We start from the raw sequence: 11522 nt of genomic DNA on the forward strand, positions 1-11522 counted from the left end.
ACCGGCGCACTCCTCTGCCACTGTGGTTTGCTGCCAGGCCCTGCGCATGGCCTGCCGGAAGCCCTGCGCAGCACTACAGGGATGCATGAAAGCGAACAGGAGATGAGCCGGGTCCCAGCATCACAGGGGCAGAGGCGGGACGATGGGATAGAGCCGTGCTGCAGCACGCAGTGCAGCAACTGGCACTGGCTAATGGAGACCGACACCAGCAGGACAGACCCTCCTCTGCTCTCCGGGCAGGAGGGGGAGTCGGACGCTACAAAGACTCTTTCCTTGTCTGGGCACCTGGCTGGCGCCAAGCCCGAGCGCACCCACCGCTCCTGTGAGAGCTCTAGCTGAAGGGCTGACCTGCTCCCTCCCTCTGGCAGTGGGTCCCAGGAGAGAAAGTAGGGGTGTCTCCTCGCTACCGGCACCCCTGTCCAGCTGGCTTAGCTCTGGGCCCTGCAAGTCCTGGGACATGCTGCCACACGCAGGTTTCTGGATCAGAGTCACCAAAGGGCAGGATGTCAGGATGCTTCCTGACATATCCTTGCAGCCTAACTGGCGTGAGCATTGTTTCATGCTGTGGCAAGCACAATCCAGCCCAGCCCTAACCAGAGCAAGAGTTGCTCATCCGCCAGTTACTGAGACCGTGGCTTCGGCAGTGCTTGGAACAGCTATTACCCTGGGCTCCAGGAAACCACAAGAGTGAATAGGAATCAAGGTTTAATTCCTCTGCTGCAAGACCCTGATAAGCATTTGAGATCAGACGGTCCCACACTGGGCAGGGTGCCCCAGCCTCGCGGGAGGCGACTCACCCTCAGATCAAGTGAGGAAGGGACATTGCCTTCTGGCTGCATAGCACCTGGCAAGCTGCTGGCACTACTATATATAAACAACCACCCTGCAGTGAGAGAGGCAGGGAATGGAGAGCCCTACCATGCCCTGGCCTTTTGCTGGGACAGTGTTTTCCAAATACAGTTTGTTGGATTTTCTTAGGCCAAACACAGTCACCTTCCCTCTTTCCCATCCCCACCTGCCTAGCATCAGCCGCCTGCCATGCACCTGCTCCAGGCCCAGGCCACTGGGGAGAGTGGTCCTCCAGACCTCACGACTCCAGCGTGCACACCTCGCACCACAGGGTCCTGGTCCAGAACTGGGGGTGTTACACGCTACTTTGCTGTATTAGAAGCAGGGAGAGGGTGCATCGGCTCTACAAGCCAGGTGCCATTAGCCTCCTGCTCCCTGCTGTGCATTTACTGCCCCCTTCCAGCACCCACCTCCCACTCCTGCCCAACCTAGGCAAGCTCAGCCACAGCCGCTTTCACAGTTCAGAGGCATCTGACCCAAACCTCGAGGGAGCTGAGCAGCTACTCTGAGGGGACACTGGCTGGAATGATACCCAAGGAAGTCTAATGGTGGCTAGTGCTTTATGCTCTGCCCTTGGGGAACAAAAAAGATTTGTCCCTCCAGGCTCTGGGATCCTCACATGGCCACAAAGCTCTCCCTTTCCCTCAGAGCCCCATGTGCAGCCTCAGCCGTCAGTGGGTACTGCAGGTCTGTGTTTAGAAAAGGACAGCTTGCCATCCGTTAACCCTTTGCAGATAGGGCTGAGTGAAAATACCTTGCCCCATCCTCTCCAGCCTGCAGCTAGACAGTCAAGCAGTTCCACATATTCAGCTTAGGACCACGTTGACCCTGAGAGCTAACAATGACAATTTAAAACCTCTGCATCATTAATTAATGCACAGATAGTCATTTCAGAAGAAGTGGCAAAGAGTCCTGTGGCACCTTACAAATTAACAGACGTATTGGAGCACAAGCTTTTGTGGGTGAAGACCCATTTCGTCGGATTTCAGAAGAAGACATCCGGATTCTGTGGGCACTCACCATGTGCTACCAGCGTGTACCTCTGCTGGCCCCACCTAAATACATTTGGAAAAGCCCTTCTCATTCCTTGCAGACAGCTAGTTAAGCATGTGTGTTTTAAAAGTGAGGGGCAGGAATGTGTTTGTGGAGCCATCAGCTGCAGATGTTTACAGGATTAACGCCACAGGCTGAGCATGGTGCCCAGGGCCCCTGCGAGCTCTATAGAAGCCTCTTAGCAGAATGCAGTTCCTTGTAACACATTGAAACAGGAAGCCTTGACAAGCACTGTCCTTTTCATAGGATCATAGAAGATTAGGGTTGGAAGAGACCTCAGGAGGTCATCTAGTGCAACCCCCTGCTCAAAGCAGGACCAACCCCAACTAAATCATCCCAGCCAGGGCTTTGTCATGCCGGGCCTTAAAAACCTCTAAGGATGGAGATTCCACCACCTCCCTAGGTAAGCCATTCCAGTGCTTCATCACCCTCCTAGTGAAATAGTTTTTCCTAATATCCAACCTAAACCTCCCTCACTGCAACTTGAGACTATGGCTCCTTGTTCTGTCATCTGGCACCACTGAGAACAGCCAAGCTCCATCCTCTTTGGAACCCCCCTTCAGGTAGTTGAAGGCGGCTAGCAAATCCCCCCTCACTCTTCTCTTCTGCAGACTAAATAATCCAGTTCCCTCAGCCTCTTCTCATAAATCATGTGCCCCAGCCCCCTAATCATTGTCACTGCCCTCCGCTGGACTCTTTCCAATTTGTCCACATCCTTCTTGTGGTGTGGGCTCCAAAACTGGATGCAATGCTCCAGGTGTGGCCTCACCAGTGCTGAATAGAGGGGAATAATCACTTCCCTCGGTCTGCTGGCAATGCTCCTACTAATGCAGCCCAGTATACCGTTAGCCTTCTTGGCAACAAGGGCACGCTGCTGACTCATATCCAGCTTCTCGTCCACTGTAATCCACTGTAATCTGCCAAACTGCTGCTGAGCCAGTCAGTCCCCAGCCTGTAGCAGTGCATATGATTCTTCTGCTACAACGAGCCCCCACAAAGACAAAGCAGGGAATCCTGAGCACAGAGAGCAGCAGGAGGCTGAGGGTTGCATGCCCTGGACAAGATCTGCTCACTATGGGCACGTTCAGGAGATTAATGGATGTTTTTTCATTGCAACCAACCTGCTGGCGGAGCTGCAGCCCATCTGGACCCATCTTGTTCTAAAGGGTAAATATTTTCACTAGGGCCCTGCCTCCCAAGCCAGGAATGTAGCATCTCCATAATATGCCACCGCCCCACAATGCAACCCCCTTACCTACAACACTGGCCAGCACTGGTGCCGCTTGGTGGGGGCAGCACCAGCGCAGACAGAGCACAGGTGTCGGAACCAGGGGTGCAGGGGGCTGCCGCACCCCCTGGCTCGAGGTGGTTTCCATCATAGCCAGGGTTTACTGTTTAGTTCAATGGCTCCCAGCACCCCCACTGTACCAATTGTTCCAGCACCCCATGCCAGAGTTGTTTCTAGTGTGATCTCAGCTTGCTGGGAGCAGCCAGAACTCCAGGGACAATGGCTAGGAGGCCGGCACCTCTCGTCACAGTGGGGAATTCCTCAGGAAAGGCCAGCGTAGGCACTACAGTAGCCAGATCTGCAGGCCGCCTGCGGAGTCCCTCGTGCATTAATCATGTGTTTGAAGACCTTGTGCAAGAGGCTCTGTAGCGCTGAATCCATGATGCCCCGGAACCAAGCCAGACGCTGGTTATATTCCAGGCAGAGTCTCAACAAGAAGAAAGAGGATTTCACCAGGACTGACATATCTGTGTTTGTGTCTAGTGCCTCCCTGAATTCCCATTAACGAGAGACGGGCCTGAACCGAAACCTGGGACCCAAAGACTCCGAAACTCAAGAGGAAATCCCCAGCTAGATACAAACTTCTAACCCAGCTCCTGTTTGACACCGAAGACCCTGACAGTTTGGATCTGAACTCTGTGGCTGAGGCCCAGAAGGCTGGTTTGCCTTTCTCAGTCCTGGGAGACGTGTGCACACCAGACGCCGGGGTCCTGACTGACTTTAGCAGTCAGTCAGATCACGCTGCTGTCGTATTTTAAGGAATATATGGAAGAGTTTGAAAAGTGTCTGCGCTATTTCAAGCACTTTAATGTGAGTTCTGTATCAGAGACCATTTCCTGGTGCCCGTAGCCCAGACTTGCAGCCAGCTGCCAGTACTCCAAGAGGCTTCTCCCTGTATTGTTAGAGGCACTAGATGGCATCACTACAGCACGGAGATCATTCAGCCCTTTACTCTCTCTCCACGTGCATCCCTGGCAGATTCCAGCACGGGCGGATGAGGGAAACACTGATAAAATGCAACAAGCTGCCCCATGTTTCGTAACAGTACAAAGTGAACAGCAGCCTTTGGGGATAGGAGCCAAGTGCTCTGTGGGCCAGGGCAGTGTAAGCCAAGACACAGCCAAGACTGTCACAACTGCAAGTGCAGAGATTGTGATCTGGGACTGGGGACATTCAGAGCAGCAGCACCGATTACGTAACACTAACCGCTGAAGCGGAATGGCGTTCTGGAGAGCGAAGCTCCAAAACAGGCCATGCAATGACACAACGTGACACAGGCTCTCAGTACTAACAAAGGAACCTGGCACGGCCAGCGATGGGCAAGGCAGGAGAGTGCAGTGAGGGGCTTGGGCAGTAAGGAGCACACAGAGAGGCTCTGCCCTGGGCAGGAAGGACTGGGGAGCACCGGCCATGGTGGGGCCTGAAAGCCAGGTCTGCCATTGGGCCCCCTGCAGGGATGAGTGGGCCTGGCTCTGACAGCATGACGGATTTGTGGTGCTCAGCAGCCAGACCGTGGGACTAGGAAGACGGAGAGCATTATGCTTGAAGCATTTAGCACTGTGATCCCACAGAACCTCAGCCCGCCATCAGCAAGCCCACCGACATGGTGTTTGTGCAGCATGGACCAGGCCTGGGCAGAGCAGGAAGGGCCAACCACAAATCTGAGCATGTGGCCAGGAGACGGGGTCCAAAGGTACTTCCTGTAGGTGGCTGATGTTGCAGCTACCAGGTACTGCAGTTCCTAGCATTGATCAGACCAGCTGACTGGACCTGAAGCCAGAATACAGATGGCCCTAGGAACTGCTGATCTGGGCTGACGCGTGTCACTCTGTGGGACACCGGCACATTTTCCCATCCGTCTGGGAACAGCCCCTAGAAACAAACAGCTGCCGGCAGAAGCGCCCTGCGCCACCCCCAAGGATTAGAACTCACTCCAGAAGAGGAGAGCAAGAAAAGCAGCCTCCAAATGAACAGCGCTGCACCCTGCCATGGGGACAGCTACCCCTCAGTCATGGGCTGATCATTTGAAGAGATTCCCAGTTCCCAGGGCCAGCCAACATCTGCGGCATGTCAGGAGTGAGGTCCCTCTGGGCGAGCCAGCAGTTTTAGCTGGGAGCTGATCATGTGCCAGACTGGACCTTGCAGTTCATTGTACAAGCATGAGCTGGGGACGGAACTAGAGCAGCAGGGGAAGGGGCAGGTCAACTGCTGCCTGACACTCACACCGGTTCTGAAAGGAGTTCACAGTTAGCCAGGCTTCCTGCCTGCATGGTAAGGTCCCGTCTCAGACAAGGCAGGGTGGGTCCTGTCTGCTCTTCAGTTGCTACTTTGGCTCATGGTACAAGGGCAAGAGGACAGTCAATTAAGTGTAAATAACTCATAAAAGGTCTCACTTTGTTTCTTTACATCATGCACAATTAGCCCTGGAACTCATTGCCACGGGATCTTGCTGAGTTCAAGAGCTTAGCAGGATTCAGAAGAAAATGAGCCTTCTTTTGGGGATAATGAGACTATCCACAGATACATAACTGGACAGAATCTTGTAAGGACAAACAGTCCTGGCCTTGGAGCATAAGCAAGCTTCTAACAGGATTTCAGGAGACCCTTTCCACAGCAGGCTGCTCTATAATTTTTCATTGCTGAATTCTGATACCTTCTTCAGAAAAGTCTGGCACAGGGCAGAATGGGCCCTTAGTCTGACCCAGCCCCTGGCCATTCCTGTGACCTCGGTTTGGTGTTCTGCCTTGTTCCCTTTGCTCCCCACAGTCACTGGATTCCTTCATTTTCCAGGATTGGAATTTCCTCAGATTTTTTGTTTACTTGCTTAACCTATAAATAACCATTTCCCACAGCCAACAATGCTCAGGGTGACAGGCAGGAGGGATGCAAAGTACCAGAGGCAAGGTGGCAAATTAAAAATTGACAAAAGAAAATACGTTTCCACACACTCTGAAGTTAATCTGTGGAACTCACTGTCACAAGATGTCATTATGGCCAAGAATTGAGCAAGATTGCAAGCATGATTGCACACAGTGTTAACAAAGATTACATCAACACTGCAATAAAAGACTCATGGCAGGGCCACTTCTGACTCAGGTCAGCTGAGTAGGGCTTGTGGGACTCTGGCTGTGCGGCTAAAATTGCAGTGTAGACATTTGGGCTCAGGCTGGAGCCTGGACAGTATCAGAGTCCAGGCCAAGCCCAAACATCTACACTGCAATTTTTAGCCCTCGCAGTCAGAGTCAATTGACCCAGGCTTTGAGGCTCAGTGCCACAGGTACCCAAAGCCTTTTACAGCTAAAGCCACAAGCATCAGGCCTCAAGCCAATGCATGTTAGGGGTTAGGACAAGCCCTTCCGGGAGTGCCCACTATGGAGTTTCTGCATCTTCCTCAGAAGCAACTGGTGCCAGCCACTGTGGGAGACAAGAAACTGATCAGATGGAGTTTGGGTCTGACCCAGTCCGGCCTCTTCTCATCCCCAGTGCTCCCAGAATTAGGGGAATGAGCCTGGGATGCTCAATGCACTAGAAGCTTCTCAGCCGAAAGGTGTGTATGGGCGGGGGTTTGACTTGTCCCCCAGCCTCGGAGGGGAAGGAACAAGAAACCCCTGACTAGGGAGATGGAAAGAGAATCTGCCAAGGAAACAGTGTCAAGGAAACAGTGACCTGGACCAGCCCTCTTTCTTCCCTGCCTCCCCTCAAAGGCAGGATCCTGGCCCCAAGACTCTGCTTTCACAAGGGGAGACAGAGGTGGCGTCAGGTCGGAAGGTGAATAGCCATCTCCTGGGCTGGGACAGGCCGCTGGGCTCTCACAGAACAGCAGAGTGAGACCTCCAGCCCCTGAAGAGCAGCCGCCATGAGGGGTTGCCCAACTCCTGGTTTCCTGTGGCATGTGCGTGACTGGCTATGGGGTGGGGAGATGCAGAGATGGAGGCGCCCCCCAGTACATTATAGCATTGTACAGAGCATGCGGGAGGGATCATGCAGACGGCCCTGCAGAGCCGCTGAGCCGCGCGGCAGGACACCCAGACAGCATGGCCACATGAGCTGCCACATACCCACTGCCTGGAGGGATGAGAGCAGTTTGTCCCACTCCAGCTGGCTCTTCTCTCCAGACCCCGGGGGCAATTGCCGGCATTCAGAAGCCAGGTACCCCTGGTGGCTTTGTCCTCAGACTGCTAAGAATCAGGAAGGCTCTGTCCGGCCAGGTCCTGTGGGCTGGTGGGAGTGGAGGTGCCTCTTTGGCCCGACTGAACTGTGCAAACCTGGTTTGTGCCGATGCTCAGCTGCCCCGTCACCAGCAGCTGCACAAGCAGCTTCTCTTTGTTATTCCCAAGCCAAAGACTTTGGGCCAGTTTGTGTCTTTCCAGGCCAAACTCTTGGCTGCTGCTGCTGCTATTAAAGCTACAGGCCAGGCAGCGCACAAGCCGGTCTCCCCTGCCTCTGTCTGAAGGCCAGACTCCCTGGGTCGCACCGGGCGCCTGCACCAGGACTACTGCTGCCATGGGAAGATTCTTCCCCAACCGTTTGCTACGATCTATAGAAGAAGCCCCCCAGCCCCAGCCACGAGCGAGGCTTCCACGGAGATCAGACAGTGCGGGATGAACCCTTACCAGAGCGGCAGCTCCTCTTCCCCACTCCATTCGTCTTGGAGTCGTGCTGCTGGTACGAAGCACGTTTTCCTTTTGCTGTTATGCAGTGGTGTAAACAGCTCTGATCTCCAGGAAAAGCCCATTGTCTAGAAGTCCGATACATCCGCCTGGGCAGAGTGAATTCTTGTGGAGGCTTAGCCATAGCCGTAGCCAAGTGGCTGGACAAGGAGCAGAACCACCATGCTGAATTGCCTGGAGAGAGCATATGGATGGTTCCTGCGCCAGAAGAAGGGATTTACCTTTTCAATGGTCTGCATTAACTGGTGGCATCTGACAGTACGCACACCACGGATGTCACCCAGACCCTGCCCCACTCCCTGCGGCTTGCCCCAGGAAAGCCCTACCACAAGGCAGTATGTACAGAGCAGAGCATTTACAGCTCCAGCTGGAGTCAATGGGCACCGCAGGTGCTCAGCACCTCTGGGACTCAAGCCCATAATCCTTAGCCCACAAGCTTCCTCCTGAGCAGGATTTCTCTGCCTCTGCCCCCACTTGTGTCAGACACACATTCAGCCTGGTGAGCTCCTTCGTGGGGCTCATGAGACTTGCTTGGTTTGGGTTCAAGGGTGAGTCAGAAGAAAAGCTCTGCACCTCCACCCAAGGGCCTAGTCGGACATCTGCTTTCCCAGCCCGAACAATTCTGTGATATCACAGGTCACTGTCTACGCCACAAGTTGTACCATCCTCATCTTATGGCACATAAAACACATTACATGCTAGCATACCACATGACAGTCCACTGTATGAACCTGCAGACCGAGGCCAGTATAAGCCAGGCTATAAATGAGGTTGAAGATATTCAAATGTGTGGATCACTACTAGCACCAAGTGGGTGGGACAACACAGTTAAAAGAGATGCCATCAGTGCTTGAAATCTAGTCCTTTTGGGAGGGGGAAACTGAGTGAAAAGCAGTTCAGGTCCTAGACTTATTCCAAACCAATTTTTATGGGTTTTACAAACATAGTTTCTTTTAAAAACATTCTTCTCACTCTTGCTGCTTTGTGATAGGCCCAGATGAACAGCTGAGAAAGCTGATCGTAGAGGGGAAAGACTATACAAAAGGCCGGCGAATCTACACAGCAAACTAACTGGAAAGAGTTTCCCTCCAGTTTCTGGTTCTAGCCATTTCAGGGGTTACTTGTAATAACAGCAGGTAAAACATTTTCAAGGGGCATAGTTTTCAAAAGTTGAGGCTATCCCCTTTACTCGCCTAAGGGTGGGATACGGGTGGCTGCATTTTCTGGTTGCAGTCCAGGCTATGTTAGTGAAGAGCAGGGTGAACTGCAAGGAGATTCAGAAGGCACTAGGAAACTGGGTAACAAAACAGCAGATTAAATTTATCTATTCTAAGTGTAAGGTAATGTCCAAGGGAAGGGACAATTTAAACTCCTCTCACGCACTGATGGGTTCTGAATTAGCTGGCCTCCCAGGAAAGTAAGCTCCTAGGCATTAGGCTGACATTCACTCGTCACTCAGCAGCAGTTAAGGAAAACAGGGTTATGTTGTACTATAAATACAAACAGGCTATTCTATAAATTGGTGGCATGCCCATTCCCTAGAATCCTGCATTCGGTTTGGGGTCCTTCTTGCAGGAATAAGGAAGGTCTAGAGACAGGCGCTGAAAATCCGATGATTCAGCGGATGTTCACACAGGGAGAGGTTAAAAAGATGAGGGCTATTTTGGCCCTGATTCTTCGAAGAGTTTGGGCTCATTGCAGCATTAGGGCTCTAGTCTATGAAGCAGTACGAGGAGCCAATCGGGGGCTCCCGTTCACTCCATCCCGTAACACAGAGCGACAAGACTTCTTAACAAATGGAAGCAGATGTTTTTTACACAGTGTATAACTGCCCAGCACAGGAGACAACTGAGGCTTACTACTCAGGAAGATGCAAAGCAGGATCCATTACTTACCTGAGTAGGAAACAATATCTGCAATTACAACAGCAACTATAAATCCTCCTGCTTCATGGCTGGAGCTGATCTCCAGTTGGGGTCAGGACGGAAATTTCTCCCTCTGGTAAAAAATAAAACAAGGTGCAAGTGGGAAAAATAAATAAATGAATAAATAAAATGGTTTTACATCAGCCTCTAAAGCATCCAGCGCTGCCTGCTGCCTGTCATGGGACACCAGACTTGATGGGTCATCAGCGTGTTCGATCAACTCTGCGGTTAGGCGTGAAGGAGGTGCCTGGAACAGTCTTATTTAACCTGCCTGTGTGGGACAAGTTCTCTCTAAAAGGCAACAGTGGGGGAAAAAACAAACTAAACCAAACACTAATTTTCCCCTTGGTGTAACAGAACGGCGGCTCTAGACGTCTCCGGGCAGAAGGCGTTCCTTCTTGCCAATGTTTATCTAATGGCTTCACGCTACACACTCCTCTGCCCTAAGGACAGAACCCAGGACAGATCACACAAGCAATTATGCAGAGGAGTTAAACACACCTCAAACCACAAGCCTATAAATTGGCAAGTATGACCTTTTTTTTCTTAACACCATTCATTTTGCCAGTGAAAGTATCGCTTATTCCAAGAGGTGAATCTAATGCTTTAATGTGGTGAAGCAGCATTCAGTGCTGCACAGAGAGCAAGAGACACAAATTACCAGAGTTATTCTGGGATAATTTATTCAGAATTTTAATATAAACAGTTAATTGTTCAATATTTTACACACAGCAAGATTTTTAATATTCAACGGTATTTTTTATACTTGTCACTGCTTGGCTCTTATATGAAAACATTGAAAAAATAAATCAAGCTTTTTTTATTTATTATTTATTTATTTTTAAACCATGGCACATTTTGATCCTTTACTTTATTTCAAAAAAGAGGTATCTGCAAGACTATCAGCATTCTGGGACCTTCTGTGTGCAGAAAGGAAGGCAGGAGCAGCAAGATTAAACACAGAAAATATAAAGACTTCACAGAACTTCACCTGACATTTAACTGAATTTGCCTTCAGTTTATTTAAAGGTACAAGCAGAACAATACCCACTTCTGGCTGAGTTTGATAAAGCTGATGACCAGTACCCACATCTGCATAGTTCCTCAAACACAAACTACTGTTTTGATACTTGAACAAGTGTATTCTGCACCCCACATAAAGCTAAAGGTAAAAGCTTTAAATTTTAAGTAGGATTTTAAAATTTTAATTCAACCTTCCAAAGTCAAAAGTGGCCTCCCTAAAAATCCATCTTTCGGGGTGGGGTAGGGTAAATATTCAGTAATGTGTGCTGAACGGTTATTGGGTGCTGCTGGGAGAATTTAAATTAAATAAGAGTGCTTTGGTAACGAGGGGGATAGTACATCAGAGAAATGCAAGGACTTTCTACTTGAGTCAGTATTTCCCCATTCAACCTAGATTTTTCTATTCATTGTAACACAAAGCCAGAGCTAAACAGAGAATATACTTTGCAGGGTGTTAATATTGGCCCTAATTCAGCTAGTTGCTCAAGCACATGCCTTAATTTAAGTCACTGAGATTTACTCAAGTACTTTGAGAAGTTAGGCATGTAGTTCAGTCTGGGCCAAAGCGTCCATCAATCATGATTTTCTAGAATGAGTGAAATGAATCACTTACTAGGCTTTTGGACAATTTAGGGAGTTAAGAACAAAAAAGACTTTCAGGAACGTTCTTTCTTGCTGACTGCAACTACTTTGACAAAAGAAAGAGTAACACTG

The 11522-nt window shown here is 50.6% G+C and overlaps 1 protein-coding gene across 1 annotated transcript in view; it reads right to left on the reverse strand.

Moving 5' to 3' along the window:
- The window catches only part of LOC311513232 (uncharacterized protein), a gene marked incomplete at its 3' end in the record, with an annotated part of 28530 nt that extends 18700 nt beyond the window's left edge, over nucleotides 1-9830 (reverse strand). Inside the window, exons 1-2 of the mRNA XM_084614913.1 lie at nucleotides 9756-9830; nucleotides 7804-8058 (exon numbers count right to left, since the gene is read on the reverse strand). Of these exons, the coding sequence (XP_084471039.1) occupies nucleotides 7804-8047 (244 nt within the window). The 5' untranslated portion in view covers nucleotides 8048-8058; nucleotides 9756-9830. The remainder of the gene's footprint in view (nucleotides 1-7803; nucleotides 8059-9755) is intronic.
- Between the last annotated feature and the right edge of the window lie 1692 nt (nucleotides 9831-11522).

The sequence above is a fragment of the Lepidochelys olivacea genome, assembly GCF_965140295.1.
Source record: "Lepidochelys olivacea isolate rLepOli2 genome assembly, chromosome: 25".
Classification (NCBI taxonomy): domain Eukaryota; kingdom Metazoa; phylum Chordata; order Testudines; family Cheloniidae; genus Lepidochelys; species Lepidochelys olivacea.